Consider the following 16,802-nt stretch of genomic DNA (forward strand, 5'->3'; position numbering starts at 1 on the left):
TTATCACAGCGGCGTCACTAAGCGGCCGCCCAATAGAAGCGGAGGGGCGGAGATGAGCGGGCCGAACATCCCGCCCACCTCCTTCCTTCCTCATTGCCGGTGGACGCAGGTACGGTGATGTTCCTCGTTCCTGGGGTGTCAAACGTAGCGATGTGTGCTGCCTCAGGAACGACGAACAACCTGCGTCCTGCAACAGTAATGACATTTGGGATTAGAACGACATGTCAACGATCAACGATTAGGTGAGTAATTTTAATCGTTAACGGTCGTTCGTGCGTTTCACACGCAACGACGCCGCTAACGAGGCCGGATGTGCGTCACGAATTCTGTGACCCCAACAACATCTCGTTAGCGATGTCGTTGCGTGTAAAGCCCCCTTTAGACTAAACAGCAAAAACCTGCTGATCATTAATACAGAATAATATGTCACTGTTAGAGATGAACAAATCTTTTGAAATTCGATTTTGTAAGCTCTAGTAATTTTTTTTCCCTGAAAATTTGATTTGAAGTGAATCACAAGTACTTGTGATGTGCATAATACTTTAAGGTGTCTAAGGACAGAATCCAACTAATATCAAGCTCCGTAATGCAAACACAGCCTAAAGGTCACTTTACACACAGAGATAAATCTGCGGCAGACCTGTGGTTGCTATGAAATTGTGGACAATCAGTGCCAGGTTTGTGGCTGTGTACAAATGGAACAATATGTCCATGATTTCACTGCAACCACAGATCTGCCAAAGATTTATCTCTGTGTGTAAAGTGCCCTTTAGGCTCTTTCACACGCACGTGTCTCCAGTACGTGTTAGGTCCGTTCCTGCACGTACCGGAGACAAGGGCACACGTCGACCCATTAAAATCAATGGGTCTGCGCACACGTGCGTGTTTTGCCATGGAACATGTGTTCGTGTGGAGTATACGCGTGTCCGTGTGTTCCACATATAGACATGTCCACGTTTTCTCCGGCATCACGGGTGTCACACGGCCCGCATGCGGACCACACAGATGTACAGTGCTGGCCAAAAGTATTGGCACCCCCTGCAATTCTGTCAGATAATGCTTAGTTTCTTCCTGAAAATGATTGCAATCACAAATTCGTTGGTGTTATCTTCGTTAAAATTGTCTTTAATGAAAAAAAATAAAATTGTCATAAAGCCAAATTGGATATAATTCCACACCAAACATAAAAAAGGGGGTGGACAAAAGTATTGGCACTGTTTGAAAAATCATGTGATGCTTCTCTAATTTGTGTAATAACAGCACCTGTAACTTACCTGTGGCACCTAACAGGTGTTGGCAATAACTAAATCACACTTGCAGCCAGTTGACATGGATTAAAGTTGACTCAACCTCTGTCCTGTGTCCTTGTGTGTACCACATTGAGCATGGAGAAAAGAAAGAAGACCAAAGAACTGTCTGAGGACTTGAGAATCCAAATTGTGAGGAAGCATGAGCAATCTCAAGGCTAGAAGTCCATCTCCAAAAACCTGAAAGTTCCTGTGTCTACGGTGCGCAGTGTCATCAAGAAGTTTAAAGCCCATGGCACTGTGGCTAACCTCCCTAGATGTGGAAGGAATAGAAAAATTGACGAGAGATTTCAACGCAAGATTGTGCTGATGGTGGATAAAGAACCTCGACTAACATCCGAACATGTTCAAGCTGCCTTGCAGTCCGAGGGTACAACAGTGTCAACCTGTACTATCCATCGGCATCTGAATGAAAAGGGACTGTATGGTAGGATACTCAGGAAGACCCCATTTCTTACCCCGAGACATAAAAAAGCCAGGCTGGAGTTTGCCAAAACTTACCTAAGAAAGCCTAAAATGTTTTGGAATAATGTTCTCTGGTCAGATGAGACAAATGTAGAGCTTTTTGGGAAAAGCCATCAACATTGACTTTACAGGAAAAAAAGAGGCATTCAAAGAAAAGAACATGGTCCCTACAGTCAAACATGGCGGAGGTTCCCTGATGTTTTGGGGTTGCTGCCTCTGGCACTGGACTGCTTGACTGTGTGCATGGCATTATGAAGTCTGAAGACTACCAACAAATTTTGCAGCATAGTGTAGGGCCCAGTGTGAGAAAGCTGGGTCTTCCTCAGTGGTTATGGGTCTTCCAGCAGGACATTGACCCAAAACACACTTCAAAAAGCACTAAAAAATGGTTTGATAGAAAGCACTGGAGACTACTAAAGTGGCCAGCAATGAGTCCAGACCTGAATCCCATAGAACACCTGTGGAGAGATCTCAAAATGGCAGTTTGGAGAAGGCGCCCTTCAAATCTCAGGGACCTGGAGCAGTTTGCCAAAGAAGCATGGTCTAAAATTCCAGCAGAGCCTTATAAGAAACTCATTGATGTTTACCGGACGCAGTTGTTCGCAGTTATTTTGGCTAAAGGTTGTACAACCAGGTATTAGGCTAAGGATGCCAAAACTTTTGTCTGGCCCATTTTTGGAGTTTTGTGTAAAATGATCAATGATTTGATTTTTGTTTCATTCTCTTTTGTGTTTTTTCATTGCAAGCAAAATAAATGAAGATAATAATACCAAAGAATTTGTGATTGCAATCATTTTCAAGAAGAAGATGAGTATTATCTGACAGAATTGCAGGGGTGCCAATACTTTTGGCCAGCACTGTAGTGTGGATGCGGTCCCGTGTGACACGCGCCGGAGAAAACTCACGTGTCAGAGACAAAAAAAAATCTTTACTCACCTTCTCCATCCCCGCTGTCTCTGCCGCTGCTGTCACTTGCTGCCGACCGCCGCTCATTATGCTCCTTGAATATTCACTTCACTGCGGCCGGAAGCAGCAGCAGCAGGGAGTCGGCAGGACCGGAGACCGAAGATCAGCACCACGGACAGCGACGCCAGGGACAGGTGAGTAGAAAGTTCACGTTCTCCGTGTGATATCACAGATAACACACGGAGAACACACGTAGTGCCATAAACACTGCACACGGAGGGGAAAACGCACCTTTGACACGTCCCTGAAACACGTTCGTGATTTTCACGGACGTGTGAAGGGGGCCTTAGTAATATTAAAGTGACCTCAATATATGGCTATGGGTAAATGATTGTTAACCACTCTTCATCTCTGTGTTATTACACACACTATTTGTATAGTTTCTTCAGTGTTTTATGACTTTCTCTCCCTATTTCTATTGCTAATCTCTGATCTGTCATGTACTCTCTCTAAACAGATTCACTCTAAAATGCCTGCTAAATCTCCTGCCTCTGCTTTTATACAGGCTCTGATAGTCCCTGCTGATTGACTGTGCTGTATCTTATGATGTCATATCAGCAAATTATTATGCAAAAGCCAAAGCAGAGTGCTCATGCTCACAGGGATCATAACCGCGACCAGGCCTGATGGTGCCCAGCTCCTACTTCGGCTGGATCCAGCTGAAATACATTGCGACGCGGATACCTGTCAGGTCCCTGCACTGCGATTCAAGCTGTTGGCCAAGCAGAAGCTGGCGTCATTCATCTGTGACCCAGTGATTGAGGTTGGTGCATGACAATAACATCATGTGTTGCCATAGTACCGACGCTGATAAAAGCTGCCAGCCACTGTACACTGGCTACCCCGGAGGATGCATAATGTGAGAGCCAGAGAGTGTGAGTACAATGTATTTTTTTAATGTTGCGTTAGACATAATGGAGACATATTTACCAGGATGGGGACATATATTCCAGGTGGGGGACAGTAGATACCAGGAGGGGGACAATAGATACCAGGAGGGGGACAGTATATACCAGGAGGGGGACATTATATACCTGGAGGGCCTCAGGAGGGGGATAGTAGATACCAGGAGGGGCCCAGGAGTGGGACAGTATATACCAGGAGGCGGACAATACATACCAGGAGGACCCCAGGAGGGAGACAGTAGATACCAGGAGGGGAGACATATATATCAGGATGGGGCACATATAAACCAGGATAGGGACATATATACCAGGAAGAAGGACATATATTTCAGGATGGGGGCATATATAACAGGATGGGGGACACATATACCAGTATTGGGGGCATAATAATAAATAATAATAATATATACTAGTAAAGGGGGCATATTTACCAGGTAGGGACCCAGGATTGGTTGCATTAGAAAAGGATGGGTAACATTACTACATAATGAGGGGGTGCAGGATAGGGAAACTTTTATATCTTTTATGAGATTTGGAACACTAAATGTACATATGTTTATACATAGATTTGTCCAACATGCGTGGCCTGGGGGGTCTTGGTCGAAATTTTGCAGCAGGGCCCATCGGACTCTAGAAGCCCATATGGTTGTGCATGGTCATGTGAGACTTCTCTGGCTGATGTAAGCTTCTGCAATATGTGAAATGGTATTTTTAGTCACTGTATTGTTTGCCTGAAATGCTGGCTATCACTGAGGCACTAAGGTCGTAAATAAAAGGAACCTTGATAGTGCAAAAAGACGAATTTAATCATTGCAGTATTTGATTGGTCAGTAAACCATTGAACTAAAGGCTCAACAATTTTATTTTGGGCTGAAAACATTTTTTCCTTTTATTTCCATCTGTTGACAGATCATACATAGCCCCTAATGAAAAATTATAAAACAAAACTTCATCCGGTCATGTTTTGCAGATATTTAATGTGTAAGAAAGCATATATACTTATATGCTAAAAGAAACTTCAATATTTTACTGCTTCTATGATCTAAAATATATTACATTTGTGTCCTTGTATATAACTTTATTGGTTTTGTACATAAGGTTTGGAAACCAACATTCATATTTGTCATCTTTCTGGTCTCAGACCACTTTTAAGAACATCTATACTTCAGATTTTACCAATAAATATAGGTTTACACTTTTGATTTATCTTCACATAATTCAGTACATTTACTAGAACGCCATGGTACAAACAATAAATAGTATTTCTCAGTTTTTACAGTTTAAGAAAGTACACATTTTACAAGGCTTCATCAATCATTGTTGTGCAGCAATGCGTCATATTTCAGTGCACAATAGTCAATTAAGTGGTTGTAACAATATATTCTTAGAAACACTTTGCAAAACGTATGTGCATCTTTTAATATGGTCATTCCTTCTAATAAAAGAAACCGTATGCCTTCAGCATAATCTTGTGCATACACACAGACCTCTACTTTTTTATCTGGAAGTAGCAAGTGCAATTTATTATGGTTATTCTTATAAAAGAAAGTCTGCCATTAAAAATATATATTCATAGAAACATCCATTGTGAGTATCATGTTCATTTATGTGGTGAGGATATTAATGGAATATATGCATCGGATTGTTTACTGTAGTGGAGTGTTTTCAGTTCAAAATGTTATCCTAATTAAAATAAAATACTTTGTAAGAGTAAACATACACTCCTCAAACATAGAAATTGCAAGATGGAAAAGTTGTGAAATATATAAAATTCAGACATGTTCATGATATGCAAGTTTTTCAAAACATTTTGATATATTCGTTATGGTATTAATGGTTAATAATGGTTGTGTAAGGAATGTTCTGCCACATTGAATGTACTCGAGCATGGAAATCATCATGATCTGTCGCTGACAACTAACTTTGCAAATGATGTAGCAGATGTGCTCAATGGGAGACAAGTCTGGAGGCGCAATAGGCCACTAAGGCTGGTCACGGAAGCACAAGCCACATGCAGCCTGGTGTTGTCCTATTGAAAAACGGCCCCTAGGACACAGGAGAAATGGCCGTGCCACTGGTTCCATAACCAAATCAATGTAACGAGATGTTAGTATTCCTGGAATGAAGACTAGAGGGGTCCAGTTATTGTACATTATCCCAACCCCTATCATAGTCCAGGAGTCGGATAGGTTTCATTTTTCCTTGTGAAGACTTCTGAGTTATACTGAATCTTTTCCCACAATACGATTTATCAATCTGTTCAAATACTCCTACTCTATAACATGATACCAGACGTTTGGACATTTTGCACATTGGTCTTGATGAAGCATCCTACGTAGTAAGGCGTGTCAAATTCATTCAGAATAGTGAATCTCTTAATACATTTAGGAAAAATAGGGGTTCTAGGATTCAAATTTTATATTTTCTTTATTGAAAAAACAGTAAGAGTCGCAAAATAGGAAATTACATATAATCTAAGTAAGCAAACATGTTTTGGACTGGTGCCCTTACTGCATATATACCGTAAACACATGGAATTTGCGTCTTATGTTATACCCTGTTATCCACATGGATTTAAACAGCCTTTTGGGTGATTAACAGGTCCTTCACATAAGAGGATATCAACATTAACTAGCAGAAAACCTGAGAGAAATACTGATAATAATTATGAAATATTTGAATCATAATGGACGGGATTCGTGAAAAATAAAATGCTCTTCACATTGTGCCATAAAGATATTAGCGATGGAGGAAGAAAATTCCGCCCCCATCAAAGCGCCCACCTTTTGTAGGTAAATAATGGCTATTGAAAGAAAAATAATTGCAATTAAGTAAAAATTTGATGAAATTTGATATATTTGATCCCTTGTACTGCCTGCAACCTACAATATGTATCTTGTACCGCAGGCCCTCTAAAAAACGCATATGTAGACATCTGTCTGATGCTGAAAATAAACTCACTGTTAAATGCTCCACAGCTTCCAAGCACTTTCAGTAACAAAAAATGGTGATAACTCCCAGTGCAAAGTGAAAGAAACTGAAAGAGTTAATTTACCTGTGAGGGGAGGAGACCAGGGGTGGGATTCAGCCGGTTCTGTCCGGTTCTGGAGAACCGGTTGTTAAAATAGCAGCCGGTTCCCAGAACCGGCAAGAAACAGCACTGGAGATCCGGTTCCCTGCTGTATTCATTTGTATTAGTGTCTCTCTAAGACTCTAGCACAAATTAATGCATACCTCCGTGCCGGACTTCCTGGTTCAGTGCAGCCTGTCGGCTCCCTGACCCGGCGTGCAGTGACGCGCTGACGCTGCAGACACAGGTCACGGCAGTGAGAGGAGGGAGCTCCTCCTCCTGCCATCTGTCAGCGTCACTGTGACTGCAGACAGCCGCGGAGGAGGACGGGAGACACAGGAGAGGCAAGTGCTGCTTGTATCAGGTAAGCCGCTCAGTGAGCCTAAGCTGCAGGGAGAGGGGCCGCATAAGATGGGAACTGTTACTATATGTGGCTATATGGGGAGAGGAGGCCATAATAGGATGATATTTGCAGGGGGGAGGATGGCATAATAGAATGGGATCTGCAGAGCGAGAGGAGGCCATAATAGGATGGGATCTGCAGGGGGAAAGGGGCCATAATGGGATGGGATCTGCAGGGGGAAAGGGGCCATAATAGGATGGGATCTACAGGGGGAAAGGGACCATAATGGGATGGGATCTGCAGAGGGAAAGGGGCCATAATGGGATGAGATCTGCAGGGGGAAAGGGGCCATAATGGGATGGGATCTGCAGGGCGAGAGGAGGCCATAATAGGATGGGATCTGCAGGGGGAGGGGGGCCATAATGGGATGGGATCTGCAGGGGGAAAGGGGCCATAATAGGATGGGATCTGTAGGGAGAAAGGGGCCATAATAGGATGGGATCTGCAGGGGGAAAGGGGCCATAATGGGATGGGATCTGCAGGGGGAAAGGGACCATAAAGGGATCGGATCTCCAGGGGGAAAGGGGCCATAATAGGATGGAATCTGCAGGGGGAAAGGGGCCATAATGGGATGGGATCTGCAGGGGGAAAGGGGCCATAATGGGATGGGATCTGTAGGGGGAAAGGGGCCATAAAAGGATGGGATCTACAGGGGGAAAGAGGCCATAATGGGATGGGATCTGCAGGGGAAAGAGGCCATAATGGGATGGGATCTGCAGGGGAAAGGGGCCATAATGGGATGAGATCTGCAGGGGGAAAGGGGCCATAATGGGATGGGATCTGCAGGGCGAGAGGAGGCCATAATAGGATGGGATCTGCAGGGGGAGGGGGGCCATAATGGGATGGGATCTGCAGGGGGAAAGGGGCTATAATAGGATGGGATCTGCAGGGGGAAAGGGGCCATAATAGGATGGGATCTGCAGGGGGAAAGGGACCATAAAGGGATCGGATCTGCAGGGGGAAAGAGGCCATAATGGGATGGGATCTGCAGGGGAAAGAGGCCATAATGGGATGGGATCTGCAGGGGAAAGAGGCCATAATGGGATGGGATCTGCAGGGGGAAAGAGGCCATAATGGGATGGGATCTGCAGGGGGAAAGAGGCCATAATGGGATGGGATCTGCAGGGGAAAGAGGCCATAATGGGATGGGATCTGCAGGGGGGGAGAGACCACATGGGATGAGATCTGTATGGGGAAGGTCGTCCGTTCCAATTTAGCAATATTTTTTAGTAATAATTTTTAAAAACTGTAGAAAAACCATTTAATACAATATGACTGACAGTGACGGGAACAACTTGTACTGGACAGGAGAGTGACGGTAGAGGAGGGGAAGAAGGGGAAGAGATGATACTTTAAATTACATGTATTTTTGGTTGAGGAAAGTGCGTGAAAATGGGTGTGGCTAACAAAGTGGGTGTGGTTACAGAATGGGTGTGGTTTTGAAATGGGCGGGGTTTACAGAGAACTTGTTGTTAAAAATTTGAATCCCACCCCTGGAGGAGACTGTAGAAGATTACTTCTCAATCGGGAGTCATGTGGATTTGTTCTTTACAGACACTATCCCCATTAGGAATGAATATTAGACAGGACATTATTTACCATTATGATTACATGATTTCATACTTTCTATCTTGTGCAATACAAGGTAATATTGTGGTACCGTGTTAGCCAAAAAAATCATTTGAAATACTATGTCCCAAGAATGACAAAAGTATTTTAGGAGTGATACCTTTATAGGCTAACCAGAAAAATGATATTAGCAAGCTTTCAGAGCACAGAGGCTCCTTCTTCAGGCAAATTACAAATTAATTACTGAGACAAAATCACAACATTTAAATGAATGTTACAACAGGACATGGGAAAGATGATGCCTCCTAAAGATAAGCCAAGGAAATCAAATTAATGTTTTTGTTAGACATGCAGATGAGTTGGAAGTGGTCTGTTCAGATCACTTCTGAAGTTCTTCTATATTTCTAGCAGGATTTTGTTTGCTAATGTTTTATGTGAAGATTTTTCTTAGGTTTAGGTCCTGTTAATCACCTGGAAGGCTGATTTAATTCATGTGGATAACAGGAGATGACATAACATGCCGCTTCCACATATTTTTATACGCAGTGAGTAAGGACACCAGTCCGAAACATGTTGTTTATTTGAATTTTATGTAATTTTTTTATCCTATCTTTTAAGGTCTTTTTTTGTGACTTTTAATGTTTTTCCAGTAATGATAATTTTATGAAGTTTGGATACTGAAATCCCTATTTTTCCTAGTCAGTTGCTGTCAGCTTCCGATACAACCGATCTTCATAGATTGGTGCCTTTTCAGATTCCATGCAGCACCAAACAAATGTTCCCCATCAGAGATTACTGTAGAATACATTTCTGTTGTAATTTACACTTGTGTTGCATGCTTCCTTGCTGCAATCCCAAAAAGCTCTGACCACTCTTCAAATGTTGCTACATTTTTGCACAACTAAAACAAAATTTTGAGACATTTCAGTTTTCCATCTGAACCCTTGTGCAAACTGTTTGATGAATCAGTACTGAAATTGGAGCTGGTTTATCTTCAAAAATCTTAGAATTGTTGAGCACCCACCAATAGACGGCACAGCAAAAGTACAAAAATAATCCTCTTTCATGTGCTGACTTGACTGGCACCACATCTCACAACACCCAAGACAGGTAAGACATGATATCCTGTGGCTTAACTCAATGTTCATAACTTCAGTGCATTCTTAACTTCCCTTTCTTCACAAAGTGCTACTCCAGCATTTTTGTTTTTTTCAGCACTGGAGTGTTGTTTTTAATATAAATCCCCTTCTTATAGTCTTATATTCACCCTCCGGGGTTTTCACCTCTTTTCAGCATTGCTCCGGACCCACAGCACCTTCTTGGGCCTGTAACTTCTGACTGTCCGGAAGTCAGAAATTACGTCACAAACAAGCTCTCAATGCAAGTCTACGAGAGCAAGACCAAGGCCAGGACAAGCCTCTCATAGTGTTGCATTGAGTTGTGACCTCCTTCGCTACATGAAACAGTGGAGCTGCAGACAGGTCATAAACTACCTGAGATACAGGAATGGTGGCGATAGAAGATAGAGATGCCAGAGGGTGAGTATAAGACATGGATCTGTGGGCCTAGATTTAAAGCACCACTCCAACGGCGAAATAAAAAACTCTGGAGTTGTACTTTAAATTGGAGTCTACGTCCATGTAACCTAGAATGTGATACAGCAGCATGGACTACTACTAGAGTATGTATGCTCATAGCACCATATAAAAATATTAGGCATATGTTTCCTGTTATATTAATCAGGGCCTGAGTTTTTTTAGCTCTCGACTTTTTCTCCGCTGTTATTGAACCGTTAAGACATGGAAGATTTAAGCAAGACATGTTTAGAGCAGAGATCCATTCCATTGATCACTGAATGGTTTGGAGGGCAGCAGAAATTAAAATGAAACACTGGAAAAAAACACTGTACCTCTCAATTTCAGAACAATTTTTATGGCCATCAGCCGTCTTTGAACAACGTGAAGAAATCTTGTTTTGGTACTTGTCATTTGCATTCTTTACATATACTACCTAGATTCTCAAGGTTCATAGTAAAATATCCTGAAGACTTGATCATTTAACAAACTCACCAGTACACCTCATACTCGCCTCTCCACTAGATAATATGGTGGCCCAGTGGTTTGCACTGTGGTTTTGTACCACTGGGGTCCTGGGTTAAATTCCACCAAGGACAAAATCTGCAAGAAGGTGTTAGATCAGCAACAACTTCAGTAATGTTGATTTCAGTTTTTCAAACCGATCATGTCTATGAGACTTTTTCAATGGGACTAGACAATCCCTTTAAGACAATCCAAAATTATTTAAAAGACTATTTTTTAACGTTTGTGACATTCAGTGCTAATGTAGCCTTTCCCTTTACTGTGTCACAAAAGCTCTGTATTATTGTTGAAAATCTTCACTAAATGAAGAAAAACAAGCATGATTGTTAATCAGTGGATTCTTATTACTGTGAAAGCCAACAGCTTAACAAGAGAGGAACAACATCCAAAAACATTTCAAGCATTTCAGTTCTTGAGTATAGATCTGAGTAAAGATTTAAAGTTCAACTTTACGTGAAGCTAGCATCCTCTTCCAACTCTTAAACTTTGGACTATGACAAACATGCACCATTACCATTAGCAATTATGGCATCTTCAAATAATCCATTTGGGTCTTCCACACCATCCATTAGAGGATGTGATTCATGACAATGCCACCGAGTAGCAATTAAAGGGAATTTGTCAGCAGGTTTTTGCTACCTCATCTGAGAGCCGCATGATGTAGGCAAAGGAATTATGAATCCAACGATGTATCAATTACATTACTGGGTTCTGACACAGTCAAAGATTTTAGTTTTAGCAGAGCAGCAGAGTCTAAAAAGCTGTCCCACCCACACCAGGCTTTCAGTGTACATTTCTATAGACAGAAGCTGTTAATCACAGAGAGGGGGCAGAGTCAGCCATGAGCTCACACACTCCTCAGTCTGATTAATAATAAAGCTACTGAAGCTAAAACTAACATTGCAGCTCAACAAAAACAGACTTTGTGATAAGAGATGCATGGCTGAAATCTCTGTAAACTCTTACAGCATGCTGTCTTTAGATTACATAGCAAAAACCTGCTGACAGATTCCTTTTAACTTGTGTTAGTGGACAGAGGAATGCCAAGGATGCAAGCAAAGTTCAAATGAGAATTACAAACAATACATTATAAGATCTTCCCTATCATATATAGCAGGGGTGTAACTTGTAGGGGGTTAGCCAGAATATATGGCTAAGCCTAGCACTGGTACCACATGAGAGAAGACCAGAGTTATAAATGACATGTTTATTAGAAGAGGCCTACAAAGTTTTTTTTTTATTTGAGCCTAGACGCATCAAATGAAACCTCTCAATCTGTGGTAATATTGACGGTGACTCAGTGGTTAGCACTACAGCCTTGTAGTGCTAGGGTCCTGGGTTCGAATCCCACCAAGGACAACATCTGCAAGGAGTTTGTATATTTTCCTCGTGTTTGCGTGGTTTTTCCTCTGGGTACTCCGGTTTCCTCCCACACTCCAAAGACATACTGATAGGTACTCTAGATTGTGAGCCCCAATGGGGACAGTACTGCCAATGTATGTAAAGCGCTGTGGAATTAATAGCGATATATAAATTAATAAATATTATTATTATTATTATTATTATTATTATTATATAATGCTAAAAACCCATAAAGGGATTTTCCACTTTTACAAAAGGGATCCACAATCAGATACTAATAAAAAAACCAAATACTGATAGTACTCATTCTAAGTCTTCCAACTGCTGTTCCTGTCTCTGTGAATTGGCTGCAGTGGTGATGTCACTTTGACAGCGCATAACACTGCTGCAACCAAAACCTGACCTTGGCAGATCATGCTGTCTACATTGGGAGATGGAGAGCAGTTGTGGGGAGCTAGTAAAGCACCTGTTGAGGGTAAATGCTATCTTTATCTGTTTTTTTAGTAGACTCTGATCAGTTGGGGACTGCTTTCCTAAAACTAAAACCCTTCCTGCATTCTTCTTAAATTAATAGGGCATTAGGATATCATAAAAATGAAATTTATTGAACATTAAAGAGAACCTATCATGTAAAAAAATTCAATGAATCTGCGGATAATTAATCTGCAGGTTGTGTCCTGGAGTCAGCAGCTCCTTCACTGAGAGCCCTACTAGAGGGAGGAATTTACTTAATGACTCCAGGCAGCCTCCAGCTTTTACTCATAGGGACACAGCTGGCGCGGTTTCAGTCAACGCTCAGTGCATAGTGAGTGGTATAGCTGTTACCACACTCCTGGCACTGACAGCCAGCTCTGTATACTGTAGCGGCAACTATCAGTCAGTGCGAGGGCATGGTTACAGCAACTGCTCACTATATACTGACCACATACTGACCACTGAAGACTAAAACCACATCAACTGTGCCCCTATGACTGAAACAATGAGGCTGTCAGGAGGAATAAGTTAATTTCCTCCCAGCAGCGGGGCTATCGGGGCTGCAGCCGCATGGCGTCAGAGCACTATTAGCCTGCACGTTAACTCCATATGTGCAGGTTAATAGCGTTTTTTACATGACAGTTTCCCTTTAATAAAATATTATTTTATAAATAAATTATGAACAAAGTGTCACGCCAAACAATCCTGTGACTTAACATCATGGCATGTACAGAGATTCTTTTACGTAAGGACACATGAAAGGAAACTAATTTGTGGCTCCTTTAAATTAGGTAACTTGTTTTGTGTTTATTTTTTTCTTCTACCTTTTTTACTTTTTTATGTGTTCAAAGCAGGATTATGCAGCTGAAATATGATCAAATCTTTTAAAGTCAGTATTTACTGAGGAAAGTAATAGTCATGAGATGAATGCTAAAATATCTTATATATAATGTTTCTGATGAGGCAAAACATAACAGTACATTTAATTTAGTGGATAGCTCATGGAATGCCCCATTGGTTGTGGAAACACAAAATTGAAATAATGAATGTTTCTTACTTGCGTGACATTTAGTTGTGAATGTAAATAAGTATCCTGTGGTTAAATTTCCGTTTTCACATATTACTTGGAAGATCCATAAACATTGTTTCTATTTTTTTCTTAGTAGGAAGACTGTAATAATGTATACATGATAAATACAAGATAAATTTTTACGGCTGATAAAATGCAAATATACCGCTCGCTCTCTATTACAATGGAAAGAGGTCTTAAAAGTGTGTGAATATACTCGTATGTATATATATAAGGGGGATTTAGGCAAGACGTATGTTTAGAGCAGAGATCCTTTCCATTGATCACAGTATCTTGAGAAGGGCAGCAGATCTTGAAATGTGCCATCTGAAAAAAACATTATAGTCCTGAATTTCAGAACAATTTATACAGCCATTTAAATAAATATATGTGCGCGTGTGTATGTGTATGTATGTGCATGCATGCATGTATATGTGTGTGTGTATGTGTGCATGTGTGTTTGCGTGTGTATGTGCATTTGTACATGCATGTGTATCCAAGTACAGACAGAAAGGGTCGCACTCCAAGGCTTTGGATGAAAGAGATCTTTAATCCATGTTCAGATCAGGGATACAGGTGGTGGGGGAGGGTGAGGACGTGCAACTTTCTGTCTGTACTGTGTATGCACGTGTATGTATGCATGTGTATGTAAGCATGTGTGTTTATGTGTGTGTATGTATGTGTGAATATGCATGTGTTTAATAATTGAAAGTTGTTGACATTTCTGCAGGATATGTCTCTCCTCCCTTGTGATTTAAGTTCCATTATTACCATACTTTATCAAAATGTTATTTGTTAAGGACTAGGAAGTTCCTCATTTTCTATAAGGTAATCCTTTTTCAAAAATCTAGTGCCCCTGACCATCCTCCATACTCCAAGATATGCATCTTTCAAAAGACTCCTATTATCTTCTTCAGATGACTTTGTAGGGCCATGTGATTGTAAAACTGAAGCCAATGTGCTTTCTTTCTTTTCTTCAGTGGGATTCTCAGTCTCAACCATTGGCTTTACTGGTTCTTGTCCCTCACAGCCATTGTCCTGTAGAATTTCCTCCATAGCAAAAGGTGGGGGCTGCCCATCTTGAGCCTCCTTTTCATCTTTCATTGTTTCCTTTTCCAAATCTTCATAGTTGATTTGTCTCCTGGTCTCAAAAAATTTGGCCACACAGTAGATTATGGACCCAAGTGTGTTGACTACTACACCGGCAATAAAAAGGGAAGTTGGTGCCACGTCATTGAAGGCAAGCATGCCTACTGTAATGGTGGCAATGCTCTTTACCACTCCAACAAAACTTGTTGTGACAGCGGAATTTAAATATGTACAATGTAATGTGGTAAAATTCATGGCGCAACCTATCAGGGTACATGCAATGAAAGTAGTAACCATCACTGGGTCTTTCCAACCTGGGAAGGACCATGCATTGATCATGTCCATACTTGCAAAGGAGCATATTATGAGCACAGGAGTTGCAGTAATGGCAATGATGTACTGTGCGGTCAGAGGCCCGTGGTCGTTATCAGTGCTTGTTTTTTGGATAATTACAAGATAAGCGGCATGAACTAATACAGCCAGCACTCCCGTTATGTATCCTATAGGTTCTCCACTCAGGTCACCAGCGCCTGTTTAAAATATAAAATAAAAAAAGACAGAAGAAATTTAACATATGGGTTTAAGAAAAATCCTATTTAACAATGAATAATGCAATTAACATAATAGATAGAGAATATAAAACTGGAGGAGAAAGATTAAAAGTGATGGATCTGTCTGTTTTCAACCTATGTAACTAAAATTATATAAAAAACAATTATGGAAAATTACTCTCCATTAAAATATATCTCCAGCGATCTACCTACAGTAAAAAACTGTAATTTCACTCTGTACTGTTTAATAGTTTCACTTACTTGGAGGAAGCACATGTCACTCATGTCACTCATATAGGGCGAAGAAGGAGAAATGAAGCACTTATTTTTGGCACAGGGAGAGAGATAGATGGAAAGACAAATATAGAATGATAGATCCAACTTAACTGGTTAATGACCTATGACATTATCATCAAAGTGTTACATAGCCTGCATCTGTTTGCTCTGATCATTGCTGTTTCACTAATTAAATGCTGTTGTGTCTATGTGACAGCAGCATTATAATGTCGCCACTGTCAATGCACGTACATATTGGTCCCCAGCAAAGTAATCACGAGAAACTAATGGGTGACCATGGAAGTCAGGGTCTGCCATGTTTGTCCACCTGTGAAGTTCAGCCACAAAGTCATGGCCGAAAGTTTTTGCTCCTTTGAAATTGTTCTAGAAAATTAAGTATTTCTCCCATAAAATTATTGCGATTACACATGTTTTGTCACACACATGTTTATTCCCTTTGTGTGTTTTGGAGAAACACAAAAAAAAAGGCAATTTTGACATAACTTCACCTAAAACCCCAAAACTGGGCAGGATAAAATTGTTGGCATGTGCTCTTTCATTTGAAATTGCTGCCATTGTGCAGATAGGTGGGACAATTCTGTGGTCTTCATTATACTTTTCCCCTGATGGATCCTTATTTGAAGGAAGAAACGCGTTGGGAAGAGACAGAAATGGTTATTTAGTGTCAGTCCACAGGGAGAGCTATGTACTGCCATTGTCAGGGTGGGAGTCTATCCTGGGGTAAATAGGATCAGGTCCAGATATCTACGTAAGGGACCTTTAGGACTAAGGAGCACATGTATGGCCCACCGACATACACCTGAATTATGCTGGCTTTACCTGCAGGACTCTTCATGGATGGGTGAGACAACTCCAATATTAAGAAAAATGTTATCCATCCTTTTTGGAAATGAATTCCTGTCATGTGTTTAAATTTGAATCTGATCATTGTCGATCAAAATAGTGTCTTGATAGGTTTTTTTGGTTTTGAGGATTTTGGACCACTGCCAACTCCTCTATACATGGTGTGGTTCCTTATTTAGGTTGGATTATAATAGAATCATGTGGTATATTGATTCATTATATCACTCTGCAATTGTATTTTGATATGCTGAGCCATAATACTAGTATTTGATATTATGATTTAGAGTTTAATGCTTTACAACAGTGCATTTATTTTTGCAACACACATTTGTT

The 16,802-nt window shown here is 41.1% G+C and overlaps 1 protein-coding gene across 1 annotated transcript in view; it reads right to left on the reverse strand.

Moving 5' to 3' along the window:
• Nucleotides 1–4,516: 4,516 nt before the first annotated feature.
• Nucleotides 4,517–16,802, reverse strand: part of SLC35D3 (solute carrier family 35 member D3) — an 87,919-nt gene continuing 75,633 nt past the window's right edge. The window contains exon 2 of the mRNA XM_075339837.1: nucleotides 4,517–15,308. Within this exon, the coding sequence (XP_075195952.1) occupies nucleotides 14,485–15,308 (824 nt within the window). The 3' untranslated portion in view covers nucleotides 4,517–14,484. The remainder of the gene's footprint in view (nucleotides 15,309–16,802) is intronic.

The sequence above is a fragment of the Anomaloglossus baeobatrachus genome, chromosome 3, assembly GCF_048569485.1.
Source record: "Anomaloglossus baeobatrachus isolate aAnoBae1 chromosome 3, aAnoBae1.hap1, whole genome shotgun sequence".
Classification (NCBI taxonomy): Eukaryota; Metazoa; Chordata; class Amphibia; order Anura; family Aromobatidae; genus Anomaloglossus; species Anomaloglossus baeobatrachus.